The sequence below is a fragment of the Hippocampus bargibanti genome, linkage group LG20 (assembly GCF_051943395.1).
Source record: "Hippocampus bargibanti isolate YZ-2025 linkage group LG20, ASM5194339v1, whole genome shotgun sequence".
Taxonomy (NCBI): domain Eukaryota; kingdom Metazoa; phylum Chordata; class Actinopteri; order Syngnathiformes; family Syngnathidae; genus Hippocampus; species Hippocampus bargibanti.
Genome location: NC_142753.1, coordinates 4,224,693 through 4,248,160, shown reverse-complemented (window position 1 = coordinate 4,248,160; position 23,468 = coordinate 4,224,693). Strand labels below are relative to the sequence as shown.

The following is a 23,468-nucleotide window of genomic DNA, read 5'->3' as shown; positions in this document are numbered from 1 at the left end:
CCAACTCAAAAACAAGAATTCCGGAATATTCAGCGCGAGTCTTAAAACGTAAAATATAGCTATATGCGGTGGAATCTTTGTAAAATACGCTCAGTAGAAGTCATTTGAAGCCATTTTACAAACTATGGACACAACTTGTCACAAGACGTCGGTTGTCCTTTAATTGTTACATACGTGTACATCTTTAGGTGAAACATGTACACACTCGTTTATTCACTCAGTGAAGACATGAACAAAACATCCAAAACAAACACCTACGAGCTTGGGGGTTTTATCACTTTTTCGTGTTAGCTTTCGTAAAGTTGATACAAAAAAACATTGTCCGAAATAAGGTGGTTAATAATAAAAAGTTTGGAATAGTAAGCCCAAATTTGGTGTTGAACGGTCACCCAAAAATGGCCTTTGGGTTGTCTTGGAACGTCTGGTCATCTTTTATTTATTTTTTTTCTCCGCTCCTCCTCCGTCATAAAATGCAGACTAATTTGTGCACAAACACGCATGCATGAGTGCTTTATGTGCTAATAGTCCCAAGTCGGAGAGCTGTAATGGCGAGGGGTTTGGGGTTGGGGGGGGGGGGGGGGGGGGGGGGGGGGTTCTGCATTTTTTTTTTTGTTTAAGAACATACAAAACCATCTGCTCAGTCTCACTGATGCTTTTTGGCATAGGATAAGATAGTGACATGGCTAAAATGAGGTCCGGCTAGATCTGTTAATGAAAGAACAAATGGATACATTAGTCACAGAGTGTCATTCTCGTATATTGTAGAACGATTAACCATGTGGGTGTGGGGGGGTCATATAGTAGAGTCTCCAATAACCTCAGTTTTTACGTGTTGTTCAGACATGGACGAATTTGAATCAACAGCTGAGCCCAATTATTTTGCAAGGCATGCTGGAACCTATCCCAGCTGTCTTCGCCATTTCATATACAGTAAAGTCTCATTATATCGATATCTGTTATATCGATAGTACTGCTTATTACAATATTATTTCTATGAACTCAAGGAGAAAATTACATGCTCGCAGGATCGGATATGTCGATAGTCCGGTCATATCGATATTTTTTTCCGACTCCCTAGAATATCGATATAACGAGACTTTACTGTAATTTGGGTTAACTGACTGCCCCGCCCCTATTAAAAAAATCTTTACAAACCACTTCATGACAAATTTCTAAACTGAGCCAACTACTTTAACTTAACAGTCATCTGCAAATCATGGTTTGCTATTAATAATAATAATAATAATAATAATAATAATAATAATAATAATAATACATTTCATTTATCGGCGTGTTTCAAAACTCTCAAGGACACTTCACAGTCACAGGATATTTTATCTGCGGGTGAGTAGCGGCAGCCACACGCGCCAGCGTTCACTCAACCCAGAAGTAAAAAAATAAAAAAAAATAAAATCAAAATAACAAATAATGTGACAGCACAAAGCCACAGAGAGTCATTCATTCTTCAGCACTTTCTGTACCCTCTTTGTGACATGAAGCAGTTCTTGATGAAAGAGGAGATTATCAAAGCGTCTTTTACAGCAGTGGATCAAGGACGTCATGGTGGAATGGTCGCGTCCACGACAAGCTAAATGTTGAAAGCAAACACGCAGCTGCCACATCCATTATTGAGTAGACTAGAGGCTAGAAAATGACCATTTAGTTCTAAATGAAGCTCCCAAACTCACTTTGACTTATTCTCTGCCATTCTTGAATTTATTCGCGGATTGAAAAGCATGACGGGAGGACCATTCCTGAATTTGTTCAGGTTGGGTTGGGGTGTGCCGATAAAGCACCGGTCATACCTCTGGCAATGTTTTTCCCTTCCACGATGGGGCAGCATTTGCCTTTTGTACGGCCGCCCCCACTTCAGGCTCATATAACTCCAGACCCATATAATTTAGGAATTAACTTTTTTTTTCCTGATGAAAGAAGAGAGTTGAATGTTTATGTTATCCCAGAATTCAATATTCTGTGGGTCCTGGAATTTGAGTGACAATGACATGAGTGAACACATTTTTGCGCGGCGATGGCGTGTTATGATGGAAATTTCCTGCACGCGATCGTTCGACAGCAGCAGGGTTGACCCGCTGTCAATCACATGTGGCCCTTTGGTCGTGTGACTGCCGTGCGGCGTCTTGTTACCGCCGAATAAATGGCATTTGTCGTCTGGACATTCCCCCCCCCCTCAAAGTATTTTTGAACATCACACTAGACCAGGGGTTGGGAACCTATGGCTCGCAAGCCATATATGGCTCTCTTCTGCATTGGCTCGCCGATAAAACTAAATACATATTCTCGCTTTAGCTGTTCATTTCCTGTTTGGGTGGCAGTTGGCGGAAAGCGCAATTTTAATTTGATGATACTGACCGAGGTGGCCGTTGATGTCGAAACAGGTACACACCCCCTTTTAAATAAGCTTGACAAGTTAAAAAAAAAATGACGAGTATTGTCCACTTCAGGTTGAATGGATGGACCGAAGGATTCACCTTTGTGGAGAGATTCTAATTTACAATGAAACAATGAATGAAACAATACCATGAATGAAACAGTTCAATATCAGCAGCACTTTGACAAGCCTCATGCTAGCGTTAGCATCAATATACAGTAAAGTCTCGTTATATCGACATTCTCGGGAGTCGGAAAAAAAATCGATATAACCGGACTATCGATATATCCAATCCTGCGGCATGTAAATTTTCTCCTTGCGTTCATAGAAATAGTATCGTAATAAGCAGTACTATCGATATAACCGATATCGATATAACGAGACTTTACTGTACTTCTGTGAGAGACAGCAGAAAGCAAGCGTGCAAGCTAATGAGCAGTGTGCAGGCTAGATAGCAGTAACTTTGCGTATTGAAGATGACTTTCATTCCGATCGTTTGGCTGGATTTTTTTCACCAATCATGAGGAACAGAAAACTATTCATATTAATGGAGAGTATTATCACAGTTATTTTAAGTAATATATTCTGACATTTTGTTGAAATCACGTATTTGCGTGCGAGTGTGTGTGTACGTGTGTTTGTGTGTGAGTGTGGTTCTCACTGAAAAACATTTTTAAATATTTTACTTTTATGGCTCTCTTAGTCAAAAAGGTAGACTAGACACTGGCGATGACTCAGCGGATTTTTTGCTCTGGTGTGTCATCAACTGCAACTGTGCTTTGACGTTCCAATTGGGATCAAGTGAAATTTGTTTAAAAACAAATCATGGTTTTAAAGGACAACCGATGTCACTTTTTTTGTTTCTTAACTGACATCAGAAAAACGTTTTATAGCATCTAAAATACCCAAAACACGCAGTATGATATTTTTATTCAAATGCAAAACACCAATCAAAATGACTTAAAGCAGAGGTATCAAAGTCATTTTTTGCCGCGGGCCACATTGTAGTTATGGTTTCCTCTCGAGGGCCGTTATGAATTTGGGGAACCCATTAGAATGTTTAAATCCCTTCAAATATTACATATAGAGCACACAGCAAATTAATGAATAACTCGTTTTCAAATCTGAAGTCAAGAATAATGACTTTTATTGTGGTTGACATCCAAAAATATGAAAATTTGGCTCAGATTTTAGCAATCATTATGGAATTTAACAAGTTTGATTTGCTTCCGCGGGCCGAAAAAAATGATGTGGCGGGCCGGATTTGGCCCGCGGGCCTTGACTTTGACACCTGTGACTTAAAGTGTCCAAAATCTGCAAAAAATTGAGCTGCGAACTGGGCATTTTCAGAAAGTCCCGCCCCCAGTTTGTGACGTGACGCCAAGACGTCTTGCATTGCTGGAGAATCAAAACAATGGCTTCAGATTCGGAGAATATGCTTTCTTGTTACACATCCAGTTATGAATATGATTATAATAGTACTGAAGAGGAAAGCATACATGTTTGCAATCGATTAAATTATTTATTCCGTGCCATTTTGAGGCAACATTGAGGGGAAATGTCTCACCGAAAAAGAGGCACAAAATGGCGGCATCCTGTGGCCACCTCCGTTTCCACAGGCTGATAAATTAATTATATGGAGCGTGGACGCCCTCTTCTGGCGGCTTTTGGGTGCAACATGAGGTCCCCAGACCAAACAAGTACAGCAAAATACATTGACGTGATGGAAGGACCGCTACAATGCGTCTTTTTATTCGGTCAGGGGCGTTCCTTTAGTGACGTAACGTACGGACTCGTCACCAACTCAAACACAAGACTTCCTGAATATTCAGCACGAGTCTTAAAAGGTAAACTGTAGATATATGCGGTGGAATCTTATTAAAATCCGCTCAGTAGAAGTTATTTGAAGCCATTTTACAAATTATGGACATAACTTGTCCGCAGACGTCGGTTGTCCTTTAAATACAGTGCAGGGAACAAAGCGAGAAGAAGAAAACACAATCGTGAGCCTCATTCGAGGTCGTCTAAAAAAAGGCCTTGACTATTTATGCACACTTTGCCACTTTATTGAGCTTCCTCATCACGTAAGCAACATGAAGGAACAGAAAGCGGACTTTTTTTTGTGTAGTCAGCTTTTTGATTTTTTTTTTTCTTGGTGGGGGCACATAAATGACAGAGCTTCATTTTGGTTCCCACATCCATCACCATTCAGGAACATTTAGTTCTTCCTCACCCGTGATCTAACTCACCTTGTTTTTGACCCTGATCCTTTCTCTCATGTTGCCCTTCCCCGTTCTCTCGCTTTTCTCCCTGAAAAAAAAAGCTTCCTGCAAATTCTCTCAGTATTGTTTGTTTTTTGTTTTTTTTCTGTGCCTGTATGCACATTTGTACCTACAAGCCAAGTGTGGGAACTGAGGCATGTTATGGTTTACTATGCACTCTAATTGTTAATAGACTGACACAAAGTCCCCACGTGTACATGTGAATGTATATGTGTGTGTGCGAAAATATTTATAATGATAATAATACATTTCATTTTTAAGCGCCTTTCAAAACTCTCAAGGTCACTTTACAGTCACAGGATATGTTTTTTTTTTTGTGGGTGAGCAGCGGCAACCACACGCGCCAGCATTCACTCAACCCGGAAGTAACTCAAATAGATAGAAAGCTAGCTAGCCAGCTAATAGATCGCTAATGGATAGCCAACACATAGCTATCTAGATAGCTAGTCATCAAATACACAATGTTATTTTTAGTTATTCACGTTTATAGCGTAATATTTTGTAACATGTAAATTTTGTAATATGTTCCCATGCTCAGTTTTTTCTCAATATTGAATAATCTAACTTATTCTGTTTTCAGGAGAGATGTTTTGACACTGATGGTCAAATACAATTTACTCGTGAATATGTAAATGACTTCTATTCGCAAAATTATGTCCCGTTTTCTTTTTGATCGAGTTGTTAAATATTTTTTACAATAACCAATTACGTAATTACAAAATTCTAAAGTTCTATACTTTTAACATATTAGTACATTTTATTAATAACTTACAATTGTTACATCATTTATATTTCAAATAAATACATACATTTAAATTTAATAACAAATATTGGTAAACATTTTTATTCCAATCACATTCTTGTCTTTCAAATGTGTTGTAATTCGATTAGAATTAATAGCAAAATAACTGAGATTTATGTGCCAGAAAATATACTAAAATGAGGAAAAACTGTCAAATCCATATATATTTTTACAACTCAAACTAGACTAAATTATTTAATTATAAGTAAATATATATATTTTTATGAAAAATTACATTTGTCAAAAAATGTACATCAGTGCTTTTAAAGCAATTCTCAATTTAACGCATTCTAATTGTTTCACTGGAAGGAATCAACCAATAGTTGGATTGCATAAACAATTGTTTCTGTTATAGGAAATTAGTCGCAATGTACAAGTTAATTTCTTGGGATTAATTAACCAATTTTACATTTATACTCATATTATGAAAGCTTGTAAAACGATAGCGTGGAAATCCACTGTGTCATTGTGTGCTCACACTCATGTCAAAGTTTGTCAGACAAAAGAAAGAACGAGGGAAAGTTTTCCAAAGCGCACAACAGGAAACGCGGCGTGAGTTACGTCGCCGTAGTGGTGCGAACCAGGAAGCCGATGATGATGGAGTCTCTGTGGCGACGGGGTTCCCAAGACCTGGTCGCCGTGGCGGCGGGATTCAAGCCCTGTTTATGACTTGTGTCTCGCCGTCCGTCGCCTGAGAAACATGAAGGAACGGAAAGTGTGGTTTTTGAATGAGGGCTCGCTGCTGACTTGGCATTTTTTCTGCTGCTTCGGGTTGTCTTGGAAGGGGAGGAGTCAGCAAGTGCTATTACTCTTAAGTCATTTTCTGCTATTCTCAAATTTTCATTCAATAATTAAAAAGCATTACGTGGAGCACCATTCCCGAAATTGTTTGGGTTTTGGTTTTTCTACCATGAGGGGGCAGCATTTGCCTTTTGTCCATGATAGCACTTTGTTGCAGCTTCAGCTGTTGTTAAAGCGCTATAAAAATCAATACAGTAAAGTCTCGTTATATCGATATTCAAGGGAGTCCGAAAAAATATCGATATAACCGGGACTATCGATATATCCGACCCTGTTTGCATGTAATTTTCTCCGTGTGTGCATAGAAATAGTATCGATATAACCGGGACTATCGATATATCCGATATTGATATGACGAAACTTTACTGTATGTATGTGTCAGAGATGTTTCATCTGACACTGTGGACAAAGACTCGAACCCAGAAAAATTGTCTTTACTGCCGGCAGGAGACGCGGCCATTCATGAAAGACGCTTGAATTCTGCAGCCCTCTGCCAAGCTATTTATTTAGAGTATATGCAAATTTAAGTGATACATTAGTAAAACATAGTTTTCTTGATTAGAATACAACACCTCTTGAGTTCTAAGCACGAACAGCTGTAAGCAATAAAACATTGTATTTTCCATGAACTGATACATTTCTAACCTGGCTAATGAGCTCTTCCTGTGAAGGAGTTTCAAGTCGTAAATTGCTTCAGTGATAAAGGAGTTTCCCAAGTCCTCAATTCTGTCCAAGGACAGATCTCCCTGATGAAGATGACAGTTTAACAAGCTGTTGACCTCAGATTGACCTCAGGTTGTCTGTGCTTCAATTGTGTATTCGAGTCACACATGTTGACTAAGCATATAACAGCATGAAACTTTTAAATATGATAATTTCTTATTCTGTCTAATCTCTATCAGTATGTATTGTATTTTGTACATCCGCCCCAATTTCAAGCTCACATAACTCCAGACCCATATAATTTAGGAATTAACTTTTTTTTCTGATGAAAGAAGAGAGTCTAAGGTTTCTTATGCTGCATTGAATGTTTACGTAGTCCTAAAACTTAATATTCTGTGGGTACTGAGTGACAATGACAAAAACCCTGGCACTGGAGTGGACACATTTTTGCACATCGTCTGGCAGTGAATGAGTTAATATTGTTGTTATTTCCAAATTGCATCAACACGATGAGTTCTTCACCATCATAACCGCCTCCCGACCCTCATCCCATGTGTCCAACCAGGTCTTCCAGAGCAATACAACAGCCTGACATGGTTCCTCAGCCCCGTTCTGGGTCTCATATTCACCCCGCTGATCGGCTCCGCCAGCGACCGCTGCTCCCTGCGCTGGGGCCGGCGCAGGCCTTTCATCCTGGCCTTGTGCATCGGGACGCTGATTGGAGTGGCGCTCTTCCTCAACGGGTCGCTCATAGGTGAGCGGATCGCAACGCTTGCATGTTACAGTTCCTGTGCGGCCATTTTGTCGTAATACTGAAACAGATTCTGTATATACAGTAAAATGAGCCTATTTACAGTGAACGCATGTCTGTCTGCAATGGGGTTAAATCTGATTTAGCGAGACCTTTTTTTACACAGATGTCAAGTTTCGGCTCGAGGCACAGCGATTACATCACCATGAGGTCATTTCAAAGTTGAATGCTCCACGTCCGAGCAATTGATTGACCGATTTGATTGACACGGCACAGATATTGACATGCCTCACTGTGTAGTTCCGGTTGGAAAGCTGGAAGCATTTTCTCTGCTGTCCTGATTATTTTTTTTTCTTTTCAACAGACGTCTCTTATGGCGCACTGGTTTTATTTGTTACGGGTTTTATTGAACTCCCACAAGAAAGAATCCAGATGTCAAACTGTCAAATATTTGTAAAAAATGCACCTGTCAAGGCCTCAAAATGGAATTGTGCATATTCCCGCCGTAAACTAGTAATACGTTTCTTGGACAATCATAAATTTGACTCCTAGTGAACCCCGAACAATTGCCGATTCATATTCGTGCTCCTGCTGAGACTTGTGTTGACATGGGAACCCAAGAGCAAGCAGTTCACAAGAAACTACTTCCTGTTTGCTTCCCCCTTTCAACCAATGACGGCTCACTTCCTGTCTGGTGGGTAGTGAGTAGTGCCATTCCATTGTAACCCCCACACACACGCAAATACACACACTCGCACGCTGTCTGTGTGATCTCACAAACAAACATCACACATTTGTACTGTAAACATGTGACCAAGCTTTTCAATCTCAGTCTGTGTTATTTTGCTTCTCATAGACGCAGTTGCACACAAGTGTTTACATCGACACACAATGCACAATGTCACTATAATGCCTGAAAACACATTTATTAAAAAAACATACCTTCTCAATGGTTACTAAGAAGGGAAAAAATTAATAAACCTTGAACACCTGGATCAACATCCAATTTGGTGGGCATGTTGATTGTAACAGGACAGACAGGGAGAGCGTGGTCATCCGAGTTATAATAATAATAAGAATAATTTGTAGAAAAAAAATGTCTTCTCAACTTCCAAATTCCCATCTCGTCGTATTAGGACTTTCCCTTGGTGACGTTCCGGGTAGACAACCCATAGGAATTGTTCTCACCGTGCTGGGAGTGGTGGTGTTGGACTTCTGCGCTGACGCGACAGAGGGACCAATCAGAGCATACCTTTTAGACGTGGCCGACACCGAAGACCAAGACATGGCGCTCAACATCCACGCCGCCTCGGCAGGTAATGCACGGTCAGCAAAGGTCCCATTTAACTCATTCACTGGCAGACGATGTGCAGTGCCAGGGTTATTGTCATTTTCACTCAAATTGCAAGACCCACACTATATTGAGTTTTAGGATGACATAAAAATTCAATACAGCGTAAGAAACCTTAAAAAGTCTATCATCAGGAGAAAAGAGTTAATTCCCAAGTTGTATGAGTCTGGAGTTATCTGAGCTTGAAATGGGGGCAGATGTACAAAAGGGAAATGCTGCCCCCTCGTGGGAGGCAAAAACATTGTCAGAGGTCTAATCAGCGCATGATTTTTCCATTGGCAGGTCTTGGAGGCGCAGTGGGCTACGCCCTGGGGGGCCTCAACTGGACCCACACCTTCTTGGGAGCCATCTTCCAGTCTCAGGAGCAGATCCTGTTCTTCTTCGCTTCGCTCCTCTTCTCCGTGTCTGTGGTGCTGCACCTACTTAGCATCGACGAGCAGCCTTACATCCCCCTACATGAACGTCTGGACCAGGTAATTGAGTGTGCGTGTGCGTTACACGTGCGGAATCTAACACACGGTTTATGCAGGAGAGTCCGGTTCCAAGTCAGCCACATCCTTCAGCCAATGGCCGTGCGGGACTTCTCACTCCAAGATTGGAAATGATCGGCGAGGATGAAACCATGGACAGTTTTGACCTTTATGACACCTACTGGGATGATCTGTCCGCACCCGGGGACATGGATGGGAATTTCCTGGACGTGGAGCTTATCAGGAGTATGTTTAGCGCCCCTAATATCTCCCCATTCTCATTTTGTCCCCTGTTGATGTTTGAAAAACCATTTGTCACTCGTTTAAAGGATAACCGACGCTATTTTTTTTATTTCCTAACTGACATCAGTAAAACGTTTTATAGCATCTAAAATACCCAAAACACACAGGCTGATATTGTAGTCAAATGCTAAACACCCATAAAAATGACTTAAAGTGTCCCAAAACTGCCACAAAATGAACTTGAAACTGGCAAGATACAGAAAGTCCCGCCCCCTTTTCGTGACGTCATGCCAGGATACTCCTTCACAAACTGCCTTGCTCCAGAATCAAAACAATGGCTTCAGAGAGTTCAGATTCGGAGAAGATGCTTTCTTGTTACTCATCCAGTTATGAATATGATTCAAATAGTTCTGAAGAGGAAAGCATAAATGTTTGCAACCGATTAAATAAGTCCTTCCATATCAATTCGAGCCGCCTGCAAGCGATGAAACCGGTGAAGATCTGGACTCCAATGTAGCGCCCAGAAAATGCACAAGATGGCGCACAAACTCTGATGGAAATGGGCCGATTTGTCCGCTGGGAATTTGTGTAAACTTACACCTTCTTTCTGCGTGTTACCGCAATTGGCTGCGACACACAACGATTCACCATCGCGTCATTTATGTAGTTTTCCTTCTAATTTCGCGTTCAACATGGTGTTTTCAGACGAAAAAAAGTACCCAAAATGCATCGTGTGTCGCTTTCTCGGTCAGGGGCGTTCCCTCTGTGACGTCACTTAGGGCATCGTCATCAACTCGAAAACCATACTTCCTGAATATTCAGCGCGAGTCTTAAAATGTAAAATATAGCTATATGCAGTGGAATCTTTTTCAATTGCGCTCAGTAGAAGTAATTTGAAGTGATTTTACAAATTATGGATGCAACTTGTCCGGAGGTGTCTGTTGTCTTTTAAGGACTTGTCAAAAAGATATTTCCCAAAGGGAAAATCTGAGTGTCCTATTTTCACCCTGTCTTGGCTGTCATCGTAGGTAAAAGCGACAGCGTCCTCGCCATGACGGACGCCACCTTGGAGCACCTGGACCCCGACGCTTTGTTCCTCTGCCACATCGAGCCATCCATTTTCGCAGACCGCCTGTCGCCCTATCACGGCTCTCCCCCTTCCGCCGCTCACCTCCTGCACGCTAGCCGTAGTACGGCGCCTTGCGAACTCGGCAGCGACGCCGGGAGTCGGGATCTGCCGCGGCCCCAAAACGGCAGCCCTTCCCCAAACCAGCCCGGCAGTCCCACCAAGATCTGCCGCCTGTCGGCATTCTTACGGGAGATGGAGAATGACGAGAGACAGGAGGAGTTGCTCAACAACCAGCTGCAAGAGCAGTGCGCTCCGAACGGACACCTGTTGGCAGGCGTTGGCGCGAAAAACGGGTTGAGCGCCAAAGGACAAGTGCATCGGGCCGGAATGGTCAAAGGTACTTATGCTAAAGCTAATAATAGTAATAGTAAAAGCAATAGTAATAGTAATACGAATTCAAATACAGTAAAGTCTCGTTATATCGATATCGGATATATCGATAGTCCCGGTTATATCGATAATATTTCTATGCACGCACAGAGAAAATTACATGCAAACAGGGTCGGATATATCGATAGTCCCGGTTATATCGATATTTTTTCGGACTCCCTTGAATATCGATATAACAAGACTTTACTGTACTAATATAATAATAATACATGTAATTTATAAGCGCCTTTCAAAACTCTCAAGGACACTTTACAGTCACAGGATATTTTTTCTGTGGGTGAGCAGCGACAGTCACACGCGCCACAGTTCACTCAACCCGGAAGTAACATAAAATGATCATCGTTACATAATATAATAATAATAATAATAATAATGGAATGGCAGTAAATGACTTAAACTCAAAATTCATCCAACCTCATCTGTCCAATTTATCAATGCAATTTGTCCATTGAGCACAAGAGTTTACTTTACCAGATTTTGGTTCCAATACAGTCATTTAATATTACCCCAAATGCACAAAATTTGGTATTCACAATGCGTTTACTGTATGTGCTACATGCTAGCATCACTCACAAGCTTGAAGTGCTGCATCCGTGAGTGAAAATACAATCCACTATTTTATTATTTTTGCTGTGCGTTTTATGATCGTGTGACGACAGACTATTCATCAAATGACCAGATGCATGAATCAGCTCCAACACACACACACGCACACACACACACACACACACACACACACACACACACACACACACACACACACACACACACACACACACACACACACACACACACACACACCCACACACACACAAATGACATCCTGCTATCCACATTGTTACTTTTTACATTACTGACTTTTTTTGGGATGGCGGATTAGCAGCTAACATTGGGAGGATGGAGTACGTATACCGGGCTCCATTTTCTAAAGGCAGACGGATCGTCCTCTGCATTGCAATGCCATAACGGATATTTGCGTAATGAAATATCGCTACCAAGTTTCAACAGCACTCCCAGCAAACATGCTTCGACGGCAGTCTCGACACAGTTAGCTTTTGTTACCCCTCTGGTGACTTATGCCGCACATGCCTGATGCTATCTTAACCCAATATGTTTAATCTCGGTCTAATCAGACCGCAGGACAGTCATTCATATCCCTCATTTGCATGTCTTCAAATTGTTGGAGGGCATGCTTGATTTTCGAAGAAATATTCCTTCTGGGTCGATAGTTACGCCAGACCAACTTGATATGGTGTGCACTCTGGCCTGTGGTTAATTTATTAATTTTTATGACAGGAATTATATTTCTAAACTTTCTTATCGTAGCAAATTAATAAATGCGTCCACCTTTTTGACTGATACCGTTTGTCCGTATGTTTGTATGGCTATTCTTGTGAGGACCTCTATAATGATGATGATAATAATAATAATAATAATAATCCGTTTCATTTATAATGATTTTTTTTTATATATGTAGTGAGGACATTTTTGACAAGTGAGGACTTTAGGCCAGTCCTCAAAACACTGTGTGTGTTTGTATGACTGTTGTTGTGAGGACCACTGTTTTTATACCATACGTAGTGAGGACATTTTTGACAAGTGACGACCTTTAGGCCAGTCCTCACAAGGCTGTGTGTGTGTATGTTTGTATGACTATTCTTTTGAGGACCACCATGATTTTATACCATACATAGTGAGGACATTTTTGACAAATGAACACCTTCAGGCTAGTCCTCACAAGGCTATGTGTGTGTGTGTGTGTGTGTGTGTGTGTGTGTGTGTGTGTGTGTGTGTGTGTGTGTGTGTGTGTGTGTGTGTGTGTGAGGAAGAACATTTACAATATTAATGCATACAAGTTGATCTGTATGTACTGTATACAGCATCATGTTGATTTCCGTTTCAGCTGCCAGTACTGGCGCTCCCATGCGGCTTTCACGCCACCATCACACCTTCTACCGTCAGCCATCTTGCACCTTTTCCTACTATGGCCGCGTGGGCAGCCACCGCTACCGCTACCGAAGGGCCAACGCCGCCTTCCTCATCAAGCCTTCGCGCAGTATGAATGACCTGCACGAGGTGGAGGCGCGACATCGGCATCGGAGCCGCCGACGCGGCCGTCACCGAAGCGGCAACACCAATTCGTCCAACGGTGACGCCGAGAGCGAGGAAGGGGAGGTGAGGGATGAACCCGTGTCCGTCCCCGTCCTACTCGTCACGATGGCTAACGTTGCATAGCGCTCCTCTCATTAGGTGGAGACCACGGTGCGACTGCTCTGGCTCTCCATGTTGAAGATGCCGCCCGAGTTACTGCGACTGTGCGCCTGTCACCTGTTCACTTGGTTTTCCATCATTTCCGAAGCCGTTTTCTTCACCGACTTCATGGGACAAGTTATCTACCACGGCGATCCCATTGTGAGCGCACAAGCTATGCTACGAAAAATGGCGACTGACAAATAGTGAAAGCATTTCACGTTTTCAGGATTTTATCTCAACATTTTACATTCAGAAATACATAGAGTATTAAATAAAAAAAGGAAAAACAATATTTTAAGTCATTCACTGCCAGACGTGTGCAAAAATGTCAACTTCAGTGCCAGGGTTTTTGTCATTTTTCACTCTAATTGAAGGACCCACAGAATATTGAGTTTTAGGATGACGTAAACATTCAATGCAGCGTAATAAACCTTACTGTATTCTTTTATCAGAAAAAAAGAGATAATTCCTAAATTGTATGGGTCTGGAGTTATATGAGCTTAAAATGAGGGCAACTGTACAAAATACAATACAATTATTATTTATATAGCAATTTAACAACAGCTGAAGCTGGAACAAAACGCTAACATCGTAAAAAGGTAAATGCTGCCCCCCTGTGGAAAGGAAAAACCTTGCCAGAGCTCTGAGCAGCGCTTTATCGGCACCCAAACAAGAAAAACCAAAACCCGAATACATTCGAGAATGGCACTGAATGAGTTAAATAGCGACCAGTTGCAACTTGCTGATGAAGTACACGTTTTCGGGTTATTTTATTCAATTCATTCCATTGCAATCAATGTTTTTTCGTTGTGTTCTCGGAAACTTTCCGAAGACTTAACCACTCCATGTCCAGATTATAAATAAATGGCGGCGCTCGTGCATCAAAGCCCTTGCCATTTTCTGAGCGTGCTTTTCACTTGCAGGCTCCTGCTAACTCCACTGATCTGACCAACTATCACAGGGGCGTTCAGATGGGCTGTTGGGGCCTGGTCATATACGCCATGACCGCCGCCACGTGCTCAGGTAACCAAACATGCACAGAAAATGAGACCGCTGAGATGACTTACACCAGGGGTGTCAAAATCATTTTTTTGCCACGGGCCACATTGTAGTTATAGTTTCCTCCCGAGGGCCGTTATGAATTTGGGGAAGACATTAGAAAGTTTCATCCCCTCCACATATTACAAATAGAGTGCACAACAAATTAATGAATAACTAGTTTTAAAATCTGAAGTCAAAAATAATGAATGTTATTGTGGTTTACATCCAAAAATATGAAATTTTGGTTATGATTTTAGAAGGCATCATGGAATTTCACATGTTTGATTTGCTTTCGTGGGCCCAAAAAAAAAGATGTGGCGGACTGGATTTTGCCCCCGGGCCTTGACTTTGACACCTGTGCCTGACATGCTTCTCTCAATTCCCGCAGCTCTTCTTCAAAAATACCTTGACAACTTCGACTTGAGCATCAAGGTCATTTACATCTTGGGAACGCTCGGATTCTCCATAGGTAAGGACAACACCTCGTCATCAAAACCTAGCACTTGAAGACATTTTATTTCATTTTTTATGCCATTTTATGTATTTATTTTATTTTTTGTATATTACAGGAACTGCTGTTATGGCCATATTCCCCAACGTGTATGTTGCCATGGTGATGATAAGCAGCATGGGCTTCATCTCCATGAGTATCTCATATTGTCCCTACGCCCTGCTTGGACAGTACCACGAAATGAAACAGGTAACAAGGATTACGTATTTTTCACTGTATAAGACGCACCCGCAATGAATGGTATACAGTGATACCTCGGATTACGAACGTTAAATTTATGAAAATTTTACCTTGGCATACAAACTTTCGGGATACACATGGAGCTGCCTCAATGAGTTGTGTCGTTCGCGAACAAGCCTGTTCTTCTAGCAACAAAATGGCAGCTGTTTGTTTTTATTCCTTTATTCCCCACCCCCATTCTTCAGTTAAAGCCATGTGATTGGTCAAGAACGAAGCAGTGAGGGACGTGGGGTTTACAGATAGAGAGTGAAGCCGTTCTTCAAAAAGAAAAATGGCTGCCGACTTTTTTGTCATCTATTCCCCGCCCCCAGTCTTCAGTTAAAGCCATGTGATTGGTCAAGAACGCAGCAGTGAAGGGGGTGGTTTAAACATTAAAGAGACAGGCAGACGACAGTGAGAGAGTTTCAACTTTGATGGTTCAAAGGCAGAGTGTAGACTGCAAGGTTAAAATATCCCATCAATCAGGCTCCACAAAGAACCCGCCATCTGTACACTTGATGCAAAAAGCTATCAACCCAGCTAAACAGAACACAATTGATGAGGAACTAGATAAAATGATCACGGAGAAAGCACCTACAAGGGAGCATTCCTCAAGATGGTGAAAGAAGAAGGTTACTTTCCTCATCAAGTGTTTCAAGTGCTGAGGAAACCGGCCACACCATTCCATCAAGCCATCAACGACCATCACAAAGGTAAAAAAAACACTTCATTATACAGTACAGTTTATTTCTTTAATTATAATACCATAGCACATTTAGTATATATAAAATAAGGTATATTTTGTGTAGTTTTAAGGCTTAGAAAATTAGAAAGTAGAAAATTATGTTTTATGGGGACCTGGGAACGGATTATTGTCATTTTAATGGTTTCCTATGGGGAATTAATATTTGGGATACACACTTTTCGCCTTACACACACGCCAAGGTATCACTATATAAGGTTAGCTATAAGTACATTTTGGAAAATAACCCAATTCCACCTTTTTGCTACCGAATACTAAAATACAGTGATACCTCAACTTACGAACTTAATTGCTTCCCAGACAGAGTGTGTAAGGCAAAAAGTGTGTATCTCAACAAAAAAAAATCCCATAGGAAACCATTAAAATGGGACTAATCAGTTCCCGGGTTTCCATAAAATATACTTTTCAACTAAATAAGCCTGAAAACTAAACACAACCTACCTTATCCTATGTATAATAAATGTGCTATTGTATTGTAATGAAAGAAAGACACTGCACTGTATAATAAAGTCACTTTATTTACATTTGTGATGGCTCTTAATTGACACCTATTGCTTTCTGGCTAGTAAGGTCTTACGAAACTCCCATTATCATTCATCACGTTGATGATTCTCATAGCCTTTTCTGGATGGAACTGTTCAATAAAAGCCTGCACATCAACTGCTGAATGGCCTGCTTCTGCTTGTCCTCTTGAAGGCAAATCAAATTCTCTGTGTTAAAGACCTCATTATGGTCAGCAACAAGCTCCTCAATGTCATCTGCATTCACTTCGAGCCCGTAGGTGCTGGCAGAGATTTTATTACAACAAAAGGAGTCCGATGATTCCACGGACGCGGAATAAAACGCGACAAAAGAAGGCGGGCGGGGCGAATAAAATGGCACGCTCGCGATCGCAAACCGGAAAGCAACAAACTTACGCGATCGCGTCTAACAATCACCTCGTGCAAAGCAAACTGTTGGATTTTCCAGCACAAGACACAGCGATGAACTTTCGTCGTAATCACGTCACTGCACCTCACCAGTGACTCGTTGAAATGAAATGAAATTGAAGTGTAGCGAGCGGCGGCCCTGCCCCAGCTGTCAACTCGCACGTGACAATTTAGCGTGACTATTGACATGCTGTTCCGGTGTGTGTGAAAACACTAGCTCTGATTGGCTTACCATGACACATTGCCTCTACCCTTTAGCCAATCACAATCACTTCTATCGCATCTTGACAGGGGGTGCGTTCAAGTGTAGCAACACAGAAACGTTTGGGAAATGTTTGTTCCTGCTCATTCAGTTAGACAATGCTTTCCAAACAGCCTAGAGTCATAAGAAGTCGTGCGCTATTCTCGAACCTAAACAGAGCAGAGTAGGCGTGGACGGCTGGTAGTTTCTTCAATTTATTCATAGTAACGCACCACATTTGAACTGAGGCTGAACACGAGCCTGTGGTGTTTATTTTCCGGTCCCATAATAATAAAATTATCAGCAAAAAGCTCCAAGTAGGCGATCGACGTGTGCATTCAATGAGAAGGGGTATGGAAAGTAGCGCCGGCTGGAGTGCTGTTCGGTTATGTGCGTCCGCCGAAGATCACTCCGCCAGATCCGAAGGTCGTGTGCTTTTGTGTTCCAGCCGTGGTGGGTGTGTATTATGAAAATAGTGCTTATTATAAGGTTTACTTTTCATAAATTTGACTTTCGTAAGATGAAAAGTTCGTAATATAAGGTGTTCGTAAGTTGAGGTCTCACTGTACGTAAAAATGAATTTCATTGCAGTACACCAGTCACAGTCCCGGCAGTTCCCGTCGAGGATTTGGCGTCGACTGCGCCATCTTGTCTTGCCAAGTGGGGCCTCGTTTTATTCACTATTTTCATTCGTATCGATATACTTACAACATTCCGCATTATATATTCATGATGCCTTTGTAATTTTTGCCCTATAGGTTTACATCAGCCAAATTGTGGTGGCCTCGGCTTTAGGTTCCATCGTGGAAGTGGTCGGCAGTGTACGCGTCATTCCCGTCGTGGCTTCCGGGGGCTCCCTGTTGGGATTCCTCACAGCTTGCTTCCTGGTCATTTATCCCTCAAATAGCGGGTGAGACATTTTTTTTAAATCATAATTATCAAAGTCAGCTTTATTGTCAAATATCCTTGTATGCATGACATGCAGCACAGATGAAATTACTGTCCTCTCGGACCCAGCGTGCAAGGCACTTATAATGACTTTAACAAACATAATAAACACAAAAACGCCAATTTGCCAGGAGAGAGAGAGGAGCCGCTGCGTGTTCACGCGCCGCCATCTTGGGGAAAAAAAATAACAAAATTGCATAACTGTCAACCTTAGCTAATAGCTGCCCTTATAAATACGTCATTCCATTCCATAATTGTGAACGCGTCATCATTATTTTTGCTCTTTGATTGGCAGGGAGGCAGGGTCATCCAAAACCTCGGAAAAGCAGGCGTTGGCCGATCCCGATGAAAAAGCCAAGGAAAAAAACTGCTTCTTGAAACTCAATAAGATGGGCAACATCACCGTCACCACTACTTCCTGTCACATGGAGAATGAAGAATCTGCACTGTGATTGGCCAAGAGTTAAAAAAAGGTGCAATCATCATCATCATCATAATAATAAGAATCCTTCCGCTCTGGGATTGCGTCATCCCAATTGCAATGTGAGTACTGGTCAGGTTGGAAAAAAAAGAAAAGAAACAGGGGTGGTCTGCCTTTGAAGGGGGGTCTCGGGGGTTGATGCCTGGACGGGAAACCTCAGGGCTGCAATCGTTGATCACAAGAACAAAAAAAAAGTGCTTCTTCCTCACCGTGGACAGAAATGTTTTGTTCTGATGAAGCTTTAAGACTCTTTATGAACTTTCATACTTGAAAACAAGAGCCCAAAGCCTACTTGTGGTTGGGGGTTTCAAAAACAAAAGATAAGATTAGGAATGAGAATAATAAGTAAAAAAAGATGGACACGTGAAAAAATACACAGCCAATCAATATACAGGGCATTATTATCCCAAATGCACGACCTCTTGATCATTAGTTAAAAAAAATGCTGCATGTTAGCGGGCCAGAGTGTTTTTTTTCTCTCTCTTCCCTTCTCATTCGCGTTTATGAAATGCAAGTGAAATGAAAACTCAAAGATTTAGCAATTTAATTATTCAGGATTCTTTTATGTAACAGGTGGTATCGGTAACTATTTTGCCACTGAGATTTATTTACAATTTAAAATGTATTCATTTGTATTTTTTTTCCTTTCAGAGAATTTTTATATTTTGAATGAAAATGCCTATCTTTGGAAATTACCCACAAAATTTTAACTCACCCCCCCAAAAAAAATATTATTTTTATTCACCTTACATCCAGTGTTTATTCAACATTTTTTAAGATCCTTTTTTCAGTTGTGCTTTAAAGGACAACCGACGCCTCCAGACAAGTTGTGTCCATAATTTGTAAAATCACTTCAAATGACTTCTACTAAGCGTATTTTACAAAGATTCCACGGCATATAGCTATATTTTACATTTTAATACTCGCGCTGAATATTCAGAAAGTCTTGTTTTCGAGTTGATGACGATTCCTGACATGATGTCACGCCTGGAACGCCTCTGACAGAGAAAGCGACACACAATGCATTTTGGGTACTTTTTTCGTCTGAAAACTTCGTGTTGATGGCAAAATTAGAAGGAAAACACATAAATAACGCAATGGTGAATTGTGTGTTGCACCAAGACTACTTACTATTTTATACTAGTTGACACAAATTCCAAGCAGACGACTCAGTCCATTTCCAACAGAGCTTGGGCGCCATCTTGTGCATTTTCTGGGCTGCTACATTAGAGTCCCGACGGCTCGAATTGATACGGAAGGACTTCTTTAATCGATTGCAAACATTTATGCTTTCCTCTTCAGAACTATTTGAATCATATTCATAACTGAATGAGTAACAAGAAAGCATCTTCTCCGAATCTGAAGCCATTGGTTTGATTCTCGAGCAAGGCAAGACTTCCTGGCGTGACGTCACGAACAAGGGGGCGGGGCCTTCTGAAACGTGCAATTTCCGGGGTCATTTTAACTCATTTTTATTGGTGTTTTGCATTTGACTAAAAATATCAGCCTGCGTGTTTTGGGTATTTTAGATGCTATAAAACGTTTTTCTGATGTCAGTTAGGAAACAAAAAAATGGTGCCCGTTGTCCTTAAAAAATAAATAAACGTTTTTTGCCCCTTTTTACCCAAAGCTCAAACATTTCTTTTTTGTTAATTATCTGGAAAAACTAAATTAAGCAACACATTTTCAATCATTTATAAAATCCCAAATTCTCAAAATAATTTTTCTTGAAACTCCATTCGTCTTGATCGTTTTCTAATAAAAAAAATGCTCCAAAGCTTCTTTTATTTTATTTTTAAACCTGACACGTGCTTTATACGATGAACATTGCATCTTTTGTTCATCTGAATGCGAGTTTTAAAAACCAACAGATCAGGTTTACGATGTACATCTTATATATTGTAAAATCAGCTTTTTTTTCCTTCTTGACAATCTGAACATTGTTACTGAAAATGTTGGAACCTTTAAGTCACAGGTGTCAAAGTCAAGGCCCGCGGGCCAAATCCGGACCGCCACATCATTTTTTTCGGCCCGCGGAAGCAAATCAAACTTGTTAAATTCCATAATGATTACTAAAATCTGAGCCAAAATTTCATATTTTTGGATGTCAACCACAATAAAAGTCATTATTCTTGACTTCAGATTTGAAAACGAGTTATTCATTAATTTGCTGTGTGCTCTATATGTAATATTTGAAGGGATTTAAACATTCTAATGGGTTCCCCAAATTCATAACGGCCCTCGAGAGGAAACCATAACTACAATGTGGCCCGCGGCAAAAAAATGACTCTGACACCCCTGCTTTATGGGATCGACAGTCGTAACCCGATAGTTTGAAAATGCTCTGCATTGTTTAGTTTTTTGTTGTTGTTGTTTTTTTTTTTGGTTGCATTTCCTCGCTGTAGACTGAAATGCGAACGATGTTACTCGCCGCGTTCGTTCGCATGCCGGGAGGTTCAGTTAAGACTTTGAATTCCATCCAATGTCTTCTTTTTTTATATCGTATTAGGTCACATGTTGAAGAATGTTAAGCAGACCGACGACGTCGCCGCATAAATCTTTGCACATGAAAATGTAAAGTAAAAAAAATACATATATTTTTGTCTAGATCTGTTTCAGGATTGCAGTAGATCTCAAAAGTTTACACCCCCCTTTTTGAGTGGCAGGTTTTGGTGTCATAAAAAAGAATGAACCCAATCACATCAAAAGCTAATGTGAAAAGGTCGTCAGCCCATTGAGGCCAATAGTATTTAAAACACCTTTAATTAAACAACCCCAAATAGAGTTCAGATGTTCTAGTAGGCTTTTTTTTTTAATCAGAGGAAAATCCTGACATTTGACAGGGGGGGTGGACAATGTGTGTTCACAGGTCATATAGAGCCACAAAAGGCAATTGCTCTCACTTTTTTACTTCTCACCTTGTTTTCAACGGCCTTGCAAGTAAGTCATCATGCTTTCACTTTTATTTTAATGTAATTTGCTCAGTTTAAAATGCTTTGGTTATTTTTCTACTTGTTTTTTGTTGTCATTTGACCCTTAGGATTTTCATTGAGCTTTATTTTGTTAATTTATCTTACTTTTTTAAAATTAAAATGTACTTCCTCTAATGGGGTGATTGACACCCCTCACCCACACATTAGATTATTTTATTTCAACAAGATCACATTTGTAGCTCAATGTGACGTGAAGTCGACGAAGATGCCTCGGTTGAAATATAGATACCATACATAGATGTATAAAATTAAATGAAAATACTTTCCGAATGGGAAAGCAAGTGTTGTTATAAGCCTTGTCGTCAACAAACAGTTGTAAATATACAGACTACTTCTCTTTTTTTGCTGCTATGAAAATATATAGATATATTTTCGGCATTGGTTTCATTTAGTACATAAAGACAAATTCATATATATATATATATATATATATATATATATATATATATATCTATCTCTATCTATCTTTCTCTCTATTTCTCTCTATCTTTCTATATCTCTCTCTCTCTCTATCTCTATCTCTCTCTATCTCGTGTACATATGCTTGAGCCTTCATACAGTCTGGATGTACTACATAATGTATGCGCCTTAAAATGCCTTTTTCTGAAACAAAACGACAATGAACTGTCCCCCCCTCCCAACATTTTTTTTCCATAATTGATTTATATCTATTGAATTTTATTGTTTTCATTAGTTGATTTTTAATCCGTAAATAAATCATGGTTTGTGTGGAGGTTTTTCATGCTCCTTTCCTGACCATGAAGTCAGCAACTTGATTTATTTGTTTATTTTTTTGCATTAAAACACACCTTACATATTTGCGTTAATCAACCCCCCTCCTAGTGTGCTTTTTTTTTTGCGGGGGATGTTGCTGATGTCCGTGACCTAAAAATAATTGAAAAATAAGTTTTCATGTATGCTCTTTTATATTTTATCTAATTGTCTTAATATATTTAGATTTTTATATTGAAAAGCAAATGTTCTCCATCTTTATCTACTTTGATTGTTCATTATTTTTTTTCATGTAAAAAAAAAAAATAAATTATGCAGTTACTGTACAACCAATCCCAAAATGATTTCTTAGAATAAATTGATATATATTATTGCCATAAATTGTGTATTCTATTTTGGTTTACCTTGATTGCTGAAACACGGATGACACACCTTACCCAGTGTTTATAATGGATTTTTTTTTTTTTTTTTTTTTTTTTTTTCAATTTTAGAAGCTGCACTCTATCTTCAATAGATACTTCGGCTATGCATCGTGCAGTAAAGAAATCACTGATTGGCACATTCTCTTACTGGATTTAAACAGTTTTTAGCCGGTCTACATTGTCTGTTTCTCAAAGGCAATTTGCCATTTGCACTAATGTCTCTTGTCCACTGGAGGTCAGTCTGGCCTTCCTTTATTCGTTGTCCGATTGACACCGAAAAAGTGTCTTGGATGCTCCCTCAATCCAGATCCATCCTTTTTTCTATAATTATAACATAATTTAGGAATTAACTATTTTTTTCTAATGAAAGAAGACAGTCTTAGGCAGTGGTGTCAAACTCTGTTTCTTACCCTGCATTTGACGTTTATGTAGTCCTAAAACTAAATATTCTGTGGGTCCTGCAATTTGAGTGAAAATGACAAAAACCCTGGCACTGGAGTGGGCACGTTTTTGCATATCGTCTGGCAGTGATTGAGTTAATGATGGATGCAACATTTGTAATGTTTTATTTGCTATTGTGCTGACATTATGATTGCCAAATATAGTCCTTTGTGATCACTTTGGATGCCATCACGACTGCCCGGTGGAGTCGGACCCACCGCTC

General features: G+C 40.3%; 1 protein-coding gene across 2 annotated transcripts in view; it reads left to right on the top strand.

Moving 5' to 3' along the window:
• The window catches only part of slc45a4a (solute carrier family 45 member 4a), a 39,936-nt gene extending 17,173 nt beyond the window's left edge, over positions 1–22,763 (top strand). For both annotated transcript variants that reach the window (XM_089023099.1, XM_089023100.1), the window contains 13 exons: positions 7,503–7,691; positions 8,825–9,004; positions 9,322–9,512; positions 9,569–9,755; positions 10,781–11,218; positions 13,175–13,446; positions 13,522–13,683; positions 14,448–14,547; positions 14,954–15,034; positions 15,135–15,265; positions 17,820–17,888; positions 17,987–18,138; positions 18,472–22,763. In XM_089023099.1, coding sequence (XP_088879225.1) covers positions 7,503–7,691; positions 8,825–9,004; positions 9,322–9,512; positions 9,569–9,755; positions 10,781–11,218; positions 13,175–13,446; positions 13,522–13,683; positions 14,448–14,547; positions 14,954–15,034; positions 15,135–15,265; positions 17,820–17,888; positions 17,987–18,138; positions 18,472–18,628 — 2,309 coding nt within the window. In that variant the 3' untranslated portion in view covers positions 18,629–22,763. The remainder of the gene's footprint in view (positions 1–7,502; positions 7,692–8,824; positions 9,005–9,321; positions 9,513–9,568; positions 9,756–10,780; positions 11,219–13,174; positions 13,447–13,521; positions 13,684–14,447; positions 14,548–14,953; positions 15,035–15,134; positions 15,266–17,819; positions 17,889–17,986; positions 18,139–18,471) is intronic.
• The last annotated feature ends 705 nt before the right edge of the window (positions 22,764–23,468 follow it).